General features: G+C 38.7%; 1 protein-coding gene across 4 annotated transcripts in view; it reads left to right on the top strand.

Annotated features, from left to right (window-relative positions):
- Positions 1–17,500, top strand: part of SATB1 (SATB homeobox 1) — a 182,140-nt gene that overhangs the window by 69,998 nt on the left and 94,642 nt on the right. For all 4 annotated transcript variants that reach the window (XM_082258588.1, XM_082258587.1, XM_082258585.1 and 1 more), the window contains exon 7: positions 1,940–2,388. In XM_082258588.1, coding sequence (XP_082114714.1) covers positions 1,940–2,388 — 449 coding nt within the window. The remainder of the gene's footprint in view (positions 1–1,939; positions 2,389–17,500) is intronic.

Below are 17,500 nucleotides of genomic sequence, written 5' to 3'. Positions count from 1 at the left end.
TCTATGCAGAATTGCTCAAGTTCAGTTAAAGTTGATGGTCATTCCACAGTTTTTTAATGAGGTTTAGGTCTGGGCTCTGACTATGCCATGCACAGACATTCTCCTTCAACCACTATGTGGTCATAAGGGGGGTGTTCCTTTTTCCAACTCAGTGATTTTGTTTTTGAATTTATTTATTTTTTTCTGACATGTTGTTGTTATATATTTCACTTGGATGTTAAAATTTACACTAGTAAATACAGCAGGATAAAACAAAAACTGTGTCTGTCTTTATTTCAGGCTGCAAAGCAACAAAATGTGATTGTTTTCAAGGTGGGTGTTTCTTTTCTATTCCCACTGTATATTTCACAACCTCGACTAAGGTATTTGTTCTATTATAAAACAGTAACCCTATTTTTTCACATCACCATGTCAGTATTCTTCCTCATGACAGGCACATATTTCATAGATAAGGCATTCCCTATTGCAAACTGTAGGGATTATTTACCAAAGCTGGAGAGTGCAAAATATGGTGCAACTCTGCCTAGAAACCAATCAGCTTTCAGTTTATATTGCCAAACCCTATTTGAATAAACCCTTGCTTTGGGTGAGTGACTCAGAGTATCAAAGCCAGGCAGCTCATATGAAAGGTATCCTTTAATTTTAGTGTTTTCCTTTTTCATGCATATAGAATCTTCAGCAAACCTAAAACTACTTACCTTCTCTATATAGGTTTTAAAGCAGAGGTCTCCCTTAGTTGGAAGTTATCAGCTTCCCCTTACATAGCCCTTTGTCGTGAACAAATATACTGAAGAAGTAAACAGTGCATTTCTTCAGTATGCAAGAAAGAAAAAACCAAAAAAATCTTTAAAAAATATCTGCAAATAGATCACCTGCCTACCATTCTAGACCTTAAAGGTACATTTGGGTCTTAAGTGAATATTATAGTGATTGTAAACGATCACCTTGTAAAATACCCCATTCAGTTTAAAATTGAAATAAGAGGCAAACATTTGTGTATAGATATAAAAATATTATAAATACTCTTTTCCCTTTTTCATAGGTGATCACATTCCCTATGTTCTTAGCTGCATAAGAGCTGGGGGAGGAGAAGCAAGATTACACTGATATTCCCAGTAAATGGCAGTGCCGGGGGGGGGGGGGGGAGTGCATCAGGAAAAGTCTGATCTTTGGAGGATAGCACAGCTAGAGAACTGATCACGATGAGGTCTCCTGCCTAGTGAGATCAGTTTTTAACAGGAAAGCAGAGGGACTAGCAGGAACACCAGGGATCTCACACAAAGGAAGCAATACAAAGATACTTTTTCATATAGGTGCATGGTACAGCAGGCACATATCAAGAATTTGAAATGCTGGGATAACAAACACTTTAAGCTTGTAGATGAAGACAGGAAGCAAATATTTACATGGTACTTCAATTTTTATTCTACGCATTGCTGTAGTACAATCTTCCCCAATCCATTTTGCCAGAAATCTAGTGATCTGAGAGCACCATTTTAGTAAGCAGGAGAAGAATTTCCAGACAGCCCCATTGCAGGCTCGTGGCCGTTTCAATCCTGATTAACCACTGCACATGTATAGGTATGAACTAAACCTGAGTTATAATATCATTGGTGATGCAGGAAGCAGGCATAGGAAGTTATAAGTTATGCTGTAGAAGATGCTCATCCAGTGAGTTTGTTAGATGGGCCGTGGATTCTGGTTACACAGAGAACACTGATTAAGGTAACTTGATTAAAATAGGTAATTAATCCTCCACTAATACTGCACGTCAGTACAAGAAGAAGGATGCAAGTAACTATTTAGCCTTGAAAGCCACTTCACACTGCAGCCCTAAATCTTAAATAATAGGCAGGCTTCTGTACATTACTATAGAACTTAGATTTGCTGATAGTCTAAAAAGAAACTTTTACTAATATTTCTATTTTGGTCTTTGTAGTTGACATGGAAGAGGAATTATCTCAACAAAATACAAATCATGTGAACTTTGGTCAGCAGCCTGTGCCCGGTAATACCCCTGAAAAGCCTTCTTCCCCAGTACAGCACTCTCTGAGCAGTCAGCCACCTGTCCGGACACCGCTTCCTAACTTGCATCCAGGACTTGTATCTGCTCCCATCAGCCCTCAGTTAGTTAATCAGCAGCTGGTGATGGCTCAGTTACTGAACCAGCAATACGCAGTGAACAGACTTTTAGCCCAGCAGTCCTTAAACCAGCAGTACTTGAACCACCCTCCTCCAGTCAGTCGATCAATGAACAAGCCTTTGGAGCAACAAGTCTCACCCAACACAGAGGTGTCTTCCGATATCTACCAGTGGGTACGCGACGAACTGAAGCGGGCTGGAATCTCGCAGGCAGTATTTGCACGTGTGGCTTTCAACCGAACTCAGGTAAAGTTCTGCCTTTTGCGGTATTTATTTTACTGATTTTTTGAAAAAAAATTTACAGAAATGTTTGCTGTTGTTCATGTTAAAATGAGTACTGTAGTGGAGGAGAAATGATTATTCAATCAACAGTCAACTTTAAGTGGCATAAATGGATGCATTTTGGTGGTTGTGTGTGTTTGGACAATCTCGTTGTTGGTTTTTAGCAGTGCTTTTTCAAAAGTGATTTTGATGGATGTAGATTGCAAAAGCAGCTGTTGGTCTAGAACATGTACAACAGATTTTTTTTTTTTTGTTTTCGTTACCAGATGTAAAACTAGCTTGACAAGTTCTCATTCACAAATATTCATTTATAAGGTATATGTGCACAAAGCTTGCCTGTAATTATTTACTGTGCTAAAAAAGTCAATATCCTCATAATTTCTCTTGTCATAATCCACCACTGTATAGGCTAGAGTGGGCCTTCTGTGTTCCTTTTAGAACATTGCCATGTACTTCGGTCTACACATGGAGTGTTTGTTGTATGTTTGGTTAGTGAGGTTGTAGGTGTTGCTTTTGTTTTGTGCCTTATTTGAATTTAATGTGGTAGAATACCATGCCTTTGCACAGTTTGGGAACTTTTGTTTTAGAATAGATTGGGGCAGAGAGGTGTGGACTTTACCATACTATTGCATACCCAATACTGGATACACAGTATGACCGATAAATGAAAACTCGAGCAAGGAAAGCATCCATACAGCAAACTTCCAGAATTGTGTTGTCCCTATTGTATATTGGAGACTGAAAAGTGAAAATTTGTTATTATGAGCATATCTTTGTTTTATTTTGATCTAGGGCTGCATAAGTCATGTACCTGTGTTTTTCTTTTTCTGTTTTTTTTTTCTGTTCTTTGTAGCCAAGTCTTTATACAATCAGTATAAGGATATTTTTCATACCATTCATTCACAAAGCAAGCCCTAGGTAATGAAATTAAACAATTTAAAAAATCATCAAAGTAACCACTCTTTATTTTGACTAGTTTCACTGATAAATATCACTTAGCTTTAATTCATTTTGGAAGCTGCAATGCTAAACAGGCCTGCATTAAGAGCAAAAAGAAGGACTAACTATAAATGTATTTTGCTGGGTTACTTGCTCCTGTGGTATAACATGTTTTCTTTTGTAAACTATAGAACAATTCTCCCCCATGATATAAAGATGAGGAGAGGGGGAGGTGTTCTTTAGCCTTAACCAACCTCCTGTCCTATGGTGACGACACTGCTTCTTCATAGCTACAGTATGGTTAGTGAGGGTTGTCATGTTAGGACTTAAAGGATGGCACTGGGAGGATCACCAGGTGAAAATAAATGAAAAAAAACACGAAAAAGCAACTGTATCCACCACATTTAAGGACTGATACTGCAATATATTAATGCTCTGTTCTTGGGTCTAGATATACTTTATTAAACTGCCAAACTCCTTATCTTTTAAGGCAGCCAAAATATGTACTCCCTTAATTTAGGAATATAAATTAAAACTCTATTATTATTATTTTTTTTTTTGTTAACCACTTCCTACCCATAGGACGTCCATATTTTTTTTTTTTTTATCTCAGGCTTTCCAGCCTAGAGGAGAGATCTGGGGTCTTATAGACCCCAGATCTCTCCATAAAGAGAGACCTGTCATGCCCTATTTCTATTACAAGGGATGTTTACATTCCATGTAATAGGAATAAAAGTGTTAACAAAAAAAAAATTAAAGGGAAAGTGTAAAAAAAAAAAAAAAAAATTAAAGCTCTCCCATTCCCAGGTGCTCACACGCAGAAGCTAACGCATACGTACCTTGCACCCGCATATATAAACGGCGTTCAAACCACACATGAGAGGTATCGACGCGAACGTTAAACTGAGAGTAATAATTCTAGCGCAAGACCTCCTCTGTAACTCTAAACAGGTAACCTGTAAAAATATGTAAACCATAGCCTATGGAGAATTTTAGGTACAGAAATTTGGCGCCATGCCACAAGTGTGCACAATTTTAAAGCGTGACATTTTAGGTATCTATTTACTGCGTAACATCATCTTTCACATTATACATATGATACAAAAAAGTTGTGCTAACTTTACTCTTTTTTTTTTTAATTCATGAAACAGTTTCTATTTCCAAAAGAATTGCTGCACGAATACTGTGTGACATAAAAAGTTGCAACGACTGCTATTTTATTCCCTAGGTTCTCTGTTAAAAAATATATATATAATGTTTGGGTTCTGAGTAGATTTCTAGCAAGAAAATGATGGTTTTTACATGTAGGAGAGGAGTGCCAGAATTGGCCTTGGCTGGAATTGGTTAAATGGGAAAATATGCACTTATCTATCTAAGAAATAGTTTGACATTTAGGTTGAATTTCCATTACAGTACAGACTTATTTACATCGCAAAAGCTCTGAAATTCATTTTCAAACATATTTTAAGCACTTGGCCTCTCCATGAAGAGACACAACAGGGCCTCATGACTTAGTGCTTGTGTACAGAACAGAAGTTGTGTTTTCCTGCATTTGATGTGTGTTTGACACACAGGTCAAGCACAGGTCAAAAAATTCCCACTTTATTAGAGTAGTGAAAATGACAGTTCAGAGGCTGTGTTTGAACTGCTTTGCTTTGGGTTTCTCAGCAAGTCCTATTGAGATATATTTGGTTTGAAGGCAAGGCACCGGTCAACTATGTCTTTCCTCATCACACGCTGCATTTTGCATTTGATTGCATGCATTTGAGCAGTGCTATGTTTATATAGAAAGGGCTTGTTTTAAACCCTTGCCCTTGCTTGGATGAAGATCTGATCATGCTGGCCAATTTGCTTCTTACTTGTGCTCTTCGAGTGCATAAAGAAGAAAATGAATAATTGCTTATTGTAGCACTGAAAGAGTTTCATGTAAGGGGCTCAGTTTGAACATTACTTGGTGGACAAATATTTGAGTTTGGAGCAGTCTAAAAGAAAATATATGGAACGCAGGTGACAATAGAAGCAGTTATGCAGTGGCTGTCTATAAGGTCAGAAGGGGTCCTGATTGCTTTCGCATTTAATAACTGATCACTGCAAATCGTTACGAATCAGGTAGTAGTTGCCATCTGGAGTAATTTATATTCCATGTTTTTAGCCTTGAGGCCTATGACTACTAATCAATACCTATTTTTACCAGTGTTTGAAAACTTTTAATCCATAAATGGAGTTCAATTGTATGGCTTTTTTCCTACTTGTGCATGATGAGGAAAAAGTTTGGCTTCCTTTTGTAGCTTTGAGTTATTACGTACTTATGCCAATTTTCAACCTTGAGGCCTATGACTACTCATCAAATTATTGTGCAGAGTTTTAAAACTCCTAATTTTTAAAATATCAGTTATATAGAAATTATATCTCACATATGCTCTGTTTCCCATGTGAAATATGTTTGTGAACTATCCTGTTTACTTTCTAGCTGCTGTAATGGTATTTGAAATCTAAGTCTAGTTTGCCCAACAGACTGTGCTCCTTAAGGCTTCATTTACACTTGGTTGTGATTTACCACCTGCCGAGGGAAAACCCAAAACCGCGGCAAAATCCTGGCATGATTTTACAGCGTATTCCTTTTTCCCGCGGCAGGCGGTCAAAATGTTCTTATCCTGAAAGTGATTCTTACGCGTTCAGGAGAGGAAGGCTCACCTATCTGCAGCAGCTCCTAAACTCTGCTGCTAAAAGGCTATGTGCACATTGAGTTTAGTTTAGGAGTTTGGCAAAAAAACACCAAAGCTCCTAAACTCAAGTTTAGGAGCTGCTAGTATACATTAAGCCTAATACTGTACTTCTTCTGAATACTGTTAATAAAACTGTTAATACTGTATAATAAAACCATGCAATTTCTTGCATTTTCATACTCTGGTTTCTCTTCAGCTCAAATAAATCTTTCGCCTTTTACTAAAGATTTCTGGAAAGGAACAACTATGAGTTAAAAAAAATGGAATTTCTTTCATTGCTTACAGCTGGAAAAACGATGACGTGTGTAACAAGCATCAAAACGATAGAATTGATGCACTGCAAGAGTGGTTAACATTGGTTCAGTGGTTTGACTGGGTGCTTTGAAAGTTAGGCCATAGATTATACTATTTTCTTTCAACCACAGGTGGAAGGAAAGAAAATTGTTTGATTCTCCTATCAACACAGTCAGTGTTGATGGAGGAATGCCTCCTGCTTTACTATTGTATTCTGCCTACGGAGGGAGGGGTGGGCATTCCCAGTCGGCATAATACAATGGTTACTGCTAGCGGCTATAGCCGCTGGCAGTAACCGTATGTAGAAAAATACGACATGCTGGTTGCACTCAAGTTTATTGATCAGTCAACTTGGGTACAGTCAGCCTTGCCCATACATGGTTCGAATCTTGGCTGGTCACTGCTGAACAAGCCGATATTTGAACCGTCTATGGCCGGCTTTAACTGCTGAACCCACAACAGATCACTGCCTTGCACTTTGAGAAAATGTAAACCTGAAAAAAGAAATATGAGAAAGGGGAACCCCTTCAAGGAAAAAGCAGGGCTTTTAAGTATATGGAGTTGTCACTGAGGTGAGCACATACACAATATTTAAGATTAAAGACAAATTTTATTGTACAAAAATAGTTTAAAAATGAACGTATAAAAACATGCAATGATATACAGACGTTAGCACAGCAGCTTATATTATTGCATATTCAGATTTACAATGAATAAATTGGTTTGCTTCATTTGTACATTGTAGTCCAACACGTTTCACAGAAACATTTCTCTGCTTCTTCAGGGAACTTCAATGTATATCTAAAAGATTGTCAGATTTGAAAAAAGAAAGAATATTATACACTCAACAATTTTTTTTCTAATTTCATATAAGCAAGTAGAAGGATATGCTCACCAACTTCAACCACAGTATTGTGTTTCAAGTTGCTAAGCATATCCTTCTACATGATTATGGCTTTCTGTACGTGTCTTTAATAATAATACATTAATTTGTAATGCCATCCTTTGGATTTTACAGCTAGGTGTAAAGTCATTCCTATTGTTTTTTTATCTAACAGTACTTGTGCATAGAGGCCATTGTAAGCTATTTTTTGGTAAAGCAATCTCTAGATAGGAGCTGTGAAACTGGCTGTAAAAAAAAAAAAAAATCTGTTCTCCTTACTTACACATTAACTTTAGATGCCTTTGTTCGTCCTTTCCTCGTGGTGTAAAATTATTATTTTTTTTCTGTTGGTTGACCTTAGCAAATAAGAAAAAAATATTTTCAGCCCATGGGTAAAGTAGGAATGGTTTCTTTGATCCAAGAAACTGTGAATGAAGTCTGAAATTTGTTCAATTACATGATGAGATTATAAAAAGAATGACATGGTTCCATTGATTAGTCTGATGCTTGCCAGTAAGTAGCAGGCTTTCTTGCCCCCAACAAGAGGATTTTGGGATTAAGGGCTAAAAGTTCTTATAGGCATGTTGTGACTAAAGACTTTAAATAGGGTAGGAAATAGTTAATAATTCTGTTCGTTTTTATTGTTTTTGTTTTTGCTGTCTGTACCTCATTGGAGAGATTTCTCTGCATTTACTATATTGGAGACACAAGAAGAAGTGAGAGGAAATCTCCCCACAGTGAGTGGGAAATTACTGGAACAGATGTAGAAAAAAGCATCTAAGAGGTGCTGGGACTTTGGTGTAAGTTTAAACAAAGTAATGAGAGGGCAAAAAACATTTGAAGAGCTCACTGGCTCAGGTTAGGCTGCTCACAACAGACTCGACTACCCTCCAGTGGGTATACCAGCAGGTTGCCAGAAAAAAAACTTGTATCAAAGGAAGGAACGCCAGACCAAAAGATAAAAAAGTACAAATTAGTTTACTAGTATTGTATTAAAAAAACAACCAACACGTTTCGGGGGTCAAAGGAACTCCCCCTTCGTTAGGGCTTCAGTTAAAATGACAACCTTAAATGGACTTGAAATTGGACTTTCCTATGTTAATATGTGCAGGGAAGCAAATTGCTGGATCAAAGGAATTAATGGCCAGCAGTTTCTGAACAAGCAATCAAGAAAAATATTTTCGTCTGGTGGGTCTTTATTTTATGCACATCTTTTACTGGATCAGATGACCCTACTGGAAAATGTTGCTCTGTTGTTATTGCAATCACTGCTAACATTTTTGAATTTCCATTTACTTCTGCCCTGGGGTGCCACCATGACCGAAGTGAGGGGAAAGATCACCAAAAGTGAATGCCTTAGTTGGTACTAACCTCTCTGGTTTTTGTTGCTGCCTTTCCCTTCCTGTGCCCTCTAAGACAGGAAGTTGCAGGACATGTCCCCAATGGATGTAAAGAAAGTGCTGAAGGTTTTAAAAGTCTAGATTTTTAGATCTAATGTTAAAGTCTAAACCTTCCTCACCAAAAAAATCTTTACTTCATGGTAGTGGCCCTAACAAGTGTACATTTGTTTAAAGAGTTATTCATTGTGATCTCAGACAAACCTCACTAAAAGATTGGCCTTCAGAACTGGAATTGTTTTGGCTACTTTACATCAGCTGACTGATCCTTTCCTTTTTGGTTTTGCTTCTTGATATGACCAAAGAGTCAGTCACAATACATATGCACATATGTGCATATTTTTGATCACTCCTGTGTAGGAAGTGAGTTTTGTAAAGTTTGATATTTAAAGTTGACCTAAAGTCTGGCAGGCATTGTTTTATCCTTTTGTGTTTGTGGGTAATCTTAGGTTGGATTCATGTTGATGCCTCTTTAGCATGGCAAATGTCGTAAAATACCATATTTTTCCGTGTATAAGACGCCCCCATGTATAAGACGCCCCCATTTTTCCAACCCAAACTTCAGAAATCAATATTTTAAACATAAGGTGTTCATCCTGTTTTCTCCACTGTCTGATCATGCACTCAGTGGGCGGAGGTCCAAACTGTCTCTCTGCAGCCCTATTGCCATGCTCTTTTGCACAGCGAATTACATTTACCGTAGTTTGAATTTAGCAGTGTAAGACAATCACTTACCAGTACTCATTTTTTTATTCTCTGACATCTGGGCTCCGTTCTCGCATCTCTCTGTCTCGCATCTGCACACTCCGACCTCCAATGGTATCGCATCTGCAGTCTCCGCCTTTACAGCATTATCTGACGTCCACAGCTTGCAATTGGAGGAAGCCTCTTTGACAATATGGCCAGCTACACACCCGCGCACTGCTTACTGACCGTGTATAAGACGCCCCTCGATTTTCAGCATAAAAATTTGAGCAAAAAGTAGCGTCTTATACACGGAAAAATGCGGTACAAGTTTTTACAATGCTTTAATCATAGTGGGGCAGACAGCTTTAAAAGATACACTACATTCATTTAGCACAAGTGGCGCTTTGTTTTGCACATGTAGTTCTTAGACTAGATGTGTTTTCTAAATTCCATGTCAAGATATCAATTCCTACAGTATACTGTCTTCAGCTTTAGATATTCCACTATGACTTATTTATTTTTGCATTTTCATGTTTAATTTTCTTTAACCTAAATAAAAATCTTAGCAAGGAGAAAGTCTCCTTTTGTTTGAAATCATTGTGATGGTTAAGTTGTCCTAGTGAACATTTTAGAAACTTTCCAAAGTGTTTCCCCTTTGTGCAATAATTGACCACATTAATCAGTAATAAGCTTGTAAATAACATGCAGTGGAATTATCTTGCTTTTTACACTGTTACTTTAATCATTAACACTGCTAATACACGTTAAATACCACTAATAGTTCAAATGTGGCTTCTAATTAGTGCATCACAGTCTTCTAGCAATCATTTAGTTAAATGAAGCAGCCCCACAATCAATCTGGTAAAAATGTGCTGCCCTGAAAAGTATTTTATTTAAGGATTATTTTCTAGCACAAAGTATGAATTCATTCTGGTTTTGGAAAGAACAGAAATAGGATTTTTTTTTTTTTTTTAAATTGTACAGAAACCAAAAGTCACAGGAATAGTCATGAAAGAACTCTTTATTAAAACATAATACACTGCTGTTAAATGCTTTCAATAATGTTTCTTAACATTACTATGCCCTTCCCATATATATATATATATATATATATATATATATATATATATACATATACAGTGTTCCGCGTATATGAGTACACACCGTTAAGAAAGTAAGATTTTAATCAATATCTCAATGAACACAAGTACAATTTTCTAAATTTTGCACAGATGAATACACCCCACAACAAAAACTACTACATATAGTATTTTGTATGACCTCCATGATTTGTAAGGACAGCACCAAGTCTTCTAGGCATGGAAAAAACAAGCTGGCAACCTCTTTTAGAGCCTGGATGCTGGATGGAGAGTGATACTTGACTTGTCTCTTCAGAATTCCCCATAGGTGTTCGATTGAGTTTAGACATACTTGGCCACTGATTCACTTTCACCCTGTTCTTCTTCAGAAATGCAAAAGTGGCCTTGGATGTGTGTTTTGGATCATTGTCATGTTGTAAAAATGCACGACGACCAAGGGCACGGCGTGATGGTAGCACCTCCTCTTTCAATATAGAGCAGTACATCTGAGAATTCATGATGCCATCAATGAAATGCAGCCCTCTGACACCAGCAGCACTCATGCAGCCCCACAGAATAACACTGCCACCACTATGTTTCACTGTAGGCACCATGCATTTTTCTTTGTACTCACCTTTGCAACGCCATACAGTTTTGAAGCCATCAGTTCCAAAAACATTTATCTTGGTCTCATCACTCCAGAGTACAGAGTCCCAGTAGTCTTCTTTTTCAGCATGGGCCCTGGCAAATTCTAGGTGGGCTTTAGCAGAGGCTTCCTTTGTGGACGACCCCCATGCATGCCATTCCTCTGCAGTTTATGCCGTATTGTGTCACGGGAAACAATCACCCCAGTTTGGCTTTCTACTTCTTTAGCTAAATGCAGTGAACTTGCATGGTGATGTTCTTCAACACTTCTCATCAGAAGACGTTCCTTGTTGAGGTGTTAACCTCCATTGATGGCCTGGACGTCTCTGTGAGATGGTTGCAGTTTCATCTTTGTTAAATTTCTGTATCACATTTGCTACAGTATTCTGACTGATAAGTAGAGCTTCAGTGATCTTCTTGTAGAATTCACATGTTTAAAGAAATTATTTTCTATCTCAGGCCTTGTAAGGACTTTTCTCTTCCATGTGGTGCCATTGTGCTGATGGCATGAAATGGGAAGGGGTTTTCTTTGTTAAGTAACACCCTTTTTTTAATCGCCTGTCTGTTGGAAACCTGTTCAATGAATAATTAGACTCACCTGTAGTTGAATTCTTGTTAATTAGGATATTGGTGTCTGAAATGTAGCTTTGCTCTTAAGACTTTCATTGGGGTGTATTTATTTTTGCAACATGGTCTTGAAAGAATTTGTTAGCAAAAGTACTTTTTTTGTGTGGGCAAATGAACAAATCTTGGTTGCAATCAATGGCCCGCATTTGTGGGAGTATTTTCTAGTATAGTGTCCCACAGAAAATGTTGATTCTGAAAGGAAAGAAAAGGTTTTCTGACAAATCTGTTGGGGTGTACTCATTTATGTTGAGCACTGTGTGTGTGTGTGTATGTGTGTGTGTGTGTGTGTATATATATATGTATATACACTAATCGGGTGAGTCACTGTTCTTGTATCTGTATAATTTCAAGGAGAGGTGTCACGGTGGGCTCCCTATCATCCACCAATTTCAGTAGAAAGAGAAGGGACACATTCTCCAATGCAAAACGTTTGCATCGGAGATTGTGTCCCTTGTCCACTTTCTATATAAATAAATAAATATATATCTATATCTGTGTGTGTATGTATGTATATGTGTATATATATGTGTGTGTGTGTGTGTATATATATATGCACACACACACTATATTACCAAAGGTATTTTGGTACGCCCTGCTTTTACACGCACATGAACTTTAATGGCATTGCAGTCTTAGTCTGTAGAGTTCAATATTGAGTTGTCCCACCCTTTGCAGCTATAACAGCTTCAACTCTTCTGGGAAGGCTGTCCGCAAGGTTTAGGAGTGTGTCTATTGGAATGTTTGACCATTCTTATAGAAGCACATTTGTGAGGTTAGGCCTCGTATCATCTCCGATTTAATTAATCCTAAAGGTGTTCTATCAGGTTGAGGTCAGGACTCTGTGCAGGCCAGTCAAGTTCCTCTACCCCAAACTCGCTCATTCATGTCTTTATGGACCTTGCTTTGTGCACTGGTACACAGTCATGTTGGAACAGGAAGGGGCCATCCCCAAACTTGGGAGCATGAAATTGTCCAAGATGTCTTGGTATGCTGACACCTTAAGAGTTTCCTTCACTGGAACTAAGGAGCCAAGCCCAACCCCTGAAAAACAACCCCACATCCTAATCCCCCCCTCCACCAAATGATTTGGACCAGTGCATAAACCAAGGTCCTTAAAGACATGGATGAGTGAGTTTGGGCTAGAGGAACTTGACTAGCCTGCACAGAGTCCTGACCTCAACCTGATAGAACACCTTTGGAAAGAATTAGAGCGGAGTCTGAGAGCCAGGCCTTCTCATCCACATCAGTTCCTGACCTCACAAATGCGCTTCTGGAAAAATGGTCAAACATTCCTATAGACACACTCCTAAACCCTGCCAGTAAAGTTCATGTGCATGTAAAGGCAGGTGTCCCAAAATGTTTGGTAATATAGTGTGTGTGTGTGTGTGTGTGTGTGTGTGTGTGTGTGTGTGTGTGTATATATATATATATATATATATATATTCTATAACATGAAATTCTATAACAAGTATCTCACAAAAGTGAGTACACTTCTCACATTTTTGCAAATATTTTATTATATCTTTTCATGTGACAACACTGAAGAAATTACACTTTGCTACAATGTAAAGTAGTGAGTGTACATATTGTATAACAGTGTAAATTTGCTGTCCCCTCAAAATAACTCAACACACAGCCATTTATGTCTAAAGCACTGGCAACAAAAGTGAGTACACCCCCTAAATGAACATGTACAAATTGGGCCCAACTAGCCATTTTCCCTCCCTGGTGACATGTGACTTGTTAGTGTTACAAGATCTCAGGTGTGAATGGGGAGCAGGTGTGTTAAATTTGGTGTTATCTCTCTCACTCTCTCATACTGGTCACTGGAAGTTCAACATGGCACCTCATGGCAAAAAACTCTCTGAGGATCTGAAAAAAAGAACTGTTGCTCGACATAAAGATGGCCTAGGCTATAAGAAGATTGCCAAGACCCTCAAACTGAGCTGCAGCACAGCGTACAGCAATTTAACAGGACAGGTTCCACTCAGAACAGGCCTCGCCATGGTCAACAAAGGACGTCGAGTGCACGTGCTCAGCGTCATATCCAGAGGTTGTCTTTGGGAAATAGACGTATGCCAGCATTGCTGCAGAGGTTGAAGGGGTGGGGGGGTCAGCCTGTCAGTGCTCAGGCCATACAATGCACACTGCATCACACTGCATCAAATTGGTTTGCATAGCTGTCGTCCCAGAAGGACGCCTCTTCTAAAGATGATGCTCAAGAAAGCCCACAAACAGTTTGCTGAAGACAAGCAGACATGGATTACTGGACATGGATTACTGGAACCATGTCCTGTGGTCTGATGAGACCAAGATAAACGTATTTAGTTCAGATGGTATCAAGCGTGTGTGGCGGCAACCAGGTGAGAAGTACAAAGACAAGTGTGTCTTGCCTACAGTCAAGCATGGTGGTGGGAGTGTCATGGTCTGGGGCTGCATGAGTGCTGCCAGCACTGGGGAGCTACAGTTCATTAACCACTCTACAACCGCTCACAGTAATACTACTGCGGCAGAGTGGTTCGCTATCGTCCAGTCACGTAGTATTAACGTGATTGGACACTCCCCCTTCTGGGCGGCGCTTGCGCGCCGCCGGAGGCTCGCTCCCGCTGTTTTCATTCACAGCGGGAGTCGGTCCAGGGGAGGAGCAGCGGCGATCGCCGCTGCTCTTACCCGATCGTCGGGGATCGAGTCTGGAGATCCGCCCGCTGTGTGTAAACACAGCGGGCGGATCTCCATAGTGACAGGGAGTGACAGATCGGAGTGTTCAGCATAGCTGGACATCCGATCTGTCCATGACTCACACAGTCACCTCCCCCCCTACACGTCAGTAAGCACCAGGCATACATTAAACCCTCCCTCTCCAATAAAATTAACCCCTTCCCTGCCAGTGTCATTTTTACAGTAACAGTGCATATTTATAGCACTGATTACTGCAGTAATGTCACTGGTACCCCCAAAAGTGTCAAAAATGTCAGTCAAGGGTCCGATCTGTCCGCCGCAATGTCGCAGTCCCGCAAAAAAAATCGCAGATCGCCGCCATTACGCGTTAAAAAAAAAACACCAAAAATGACAGAAATCTTTCCCTTTGTTAGTAAACGCAATAACTTTTGCGCAAACCAATCAAAATACACTTATTGCGATTTTTTTTTACCAAACATATGTAGCATAAAACAAATTGGCCAAAAATTTTTAAAAAAATTGGTTTTTACATCTTTTTTGGGGGGAATTTCATATAAAAAAATGTTAAAAATATTGTTATTTTTTCAAAATAAACGCTCTTTTTTTGTTTATAGCGCAAAAAGTAAAAATCGCACAGGTGATCAAATACCACCAAAAGAAAGCTCTGTTTGTGGGAAAAAAAGGACGTAAATTTTGTTTGGGTACGGCGTCGCACGACCGCGCAATTGTCAGTTGAAGTCGCACAGCGCCGAATCGCAAAAAGTGGCCTGGACGGAAGACAGCAAAATCCTCCGGTGGTAAAGTGGTTAAGGGAATCATGAATGCCTACATGTACTATGACATACTGAAGCAGAGCATGATCCCCCCTCCCTTCAAAGACTGGGCCGCAGGGCAGTATTCTAACATGATAACGACCCAAACACCTCCAAGATGACCAATGCCTTGCTAAAGAAGCTGAGGGTAAAGGTGATGGACTGGCTAAGCATGTCTCCAGACCTAAATCCTACTGAGCATCTGTGGGGCACCCTTAAACAGAAGGTGGAGGAGCGCAAGGTCACATCCACCAGCTCCATGATGTTGTCATGGAGGAGTGGAAGAGAGCGCCAGTGGCAACCTGTGAAGCTCTGGTGAACTCCATGTCCATGAGGGTTAAGGCAGTGCTGGAAAATAATGGTGGCCACACAAAATATTGACACATTGGGCCCAATTTGGACATTTCCATTTAGAGATGTACTCACTTTTGTTGCCAGCGGTTTAGACATTATTGGCTGTGTGTTGAGTTATTTAAGGGGACAGCAAATTTACACTGTTATACAAGCTGTACACTCACTACTTTACATTGTAACAACGTGTCATTTCTTCAGTGTTGTCACATGAAAAGATATAATAAAATATTTACAAAAATGTGAGGGGTGTACTCACTGTTAGAGACTGTGTGTGTATGTGTGTGTGTGTGTATATATATATATATATATATATATATATATATATATATATACAGTATATATATATATATATACACACACACACGACTCATTCACACACACACACCTGACTCATTTAGTTTGAAGCATGTGAGTTAGCTGGAAGACTAAGTTTGAGGAGGAAAAATTGAGATTTGAAGGAGGATTGAGGGGGTCTATTCACAGTTACCAGAGGATTGGGGTGAGGAAGAACTGGAAGGAATCACAGCAGGCAGGAGAAGAATAACCATTTTTTAAATGCTTGACTGAAGTCCTTCCAAAGATACACAACCTATGAAAGGATTTATTACCAGAAACATGTCATACAGGAGTTCTTAAACACATGAAGTAAAAACAGTAGCTGATCAAGCTAAGCAATTTCATGCCTAGTCAATGTGGCCAGCACTACAAAATAATTTTAGGGTAGATACAAAATATGGTGTGTAAGATAGGATTGTAACATGGGATTTATTTCCAAAGCCATTTGAGATTTTACATTTCATTTTTGGAAAAAAAAAATTAAAGAGTATTCTGACATGTTGACCAATGTTTATATGTCTGTGTACAGTAAACATGTTTATAATATGCACATACTGAATTTGGATATAAAACAAGCTTTTTGGAAAATGCTAAGTCTTCATAAAATTATATAACAGATCCAATTTTGTTTTGTGTACTACAACTAGTTGGAATTACAGTACATCTCCATGTTAGAGAAAAATTAGTGACTGTAGAGTAGTGTGTGGCAATGACAAAATGTGTGTAATTGTGAAATATGACAACTTACCAATAATTTTCAATTATCAATATGTAGAAAGATATTCTGAAATGAAACATATCTTTTACATTTCTCTGCTTTTCTGGAACACTTTGCTAGATATCATTGATAAATGTCAACATGTTTAAGTGAATTTTGCCTATAATCTGGATATAACATATTAGAGAATATGACAAATTTGTAACAATGCTTCTGAAATTAGAACTGCATTCAACCCAGATTTTCTTTTATAATTTACTAGAATTGTAGCGCACAGATATATCTTTTAAAATTGAAAATAGAGATGAACTATTGTAGTTTTGTCTAACTTCTAAAACATACACATTGTATATATGCCAAGTGTTTAGCGTTCTTGGAATCCCAATAATGAGTAAGCATATGTTTACTGCTGATTTTTGATTCATTCTGATGATTCAATAGGCCCATACACCCTGTAAACTGCTGAGGCTCCTTTGGACTTTTTACTAGGCAAGGTATATGCCATTTTTGGGAAGCTTGTGCTTAAAGTAGAAGTAAACTCCCCTATCGTTTTCAGCCAAGGAAGCTGCCATCTTAGCCTCTGTTTAATTTGCAACTGCCTTGATGCTGCACATGTGATAATTTATGCCACCAGCCATTGGATGGTCTGACAGTTTGTTTGAGAGCACAACCAATATGACAGCTAGCATTTCCGGCATGCCGGGAATTTTAACTCTTTTTTGAAACTATCAAATCGATGGGTTTACTTCCGCTTTAATAGCTGAAGCTCGTTGCTCTTGGCCCACTGACCTAGAATGACTAACTAATGGTTCCTCAAATTAACTAGTAAGGGCTCAGGCCAGTACCTTTTAATAATTCACTAAATGCCAGGTGAATTTTGAATATGAGCCCAGTGAAGCA

This window comes from Pelophylax lessonae (assembly GCF_965119305.1).
Source record: "Pelophylax lessonae genome assembly, chromosome: 5".
NCBI lineage: Eukaryota > Metazoa > Chordata > Amphibia > Anura > Ranidae > Pelophylax > Pelophylax lessonae.
This window is presented reverse-complemented; position numbering and strand designations above follow the sequence as displayed.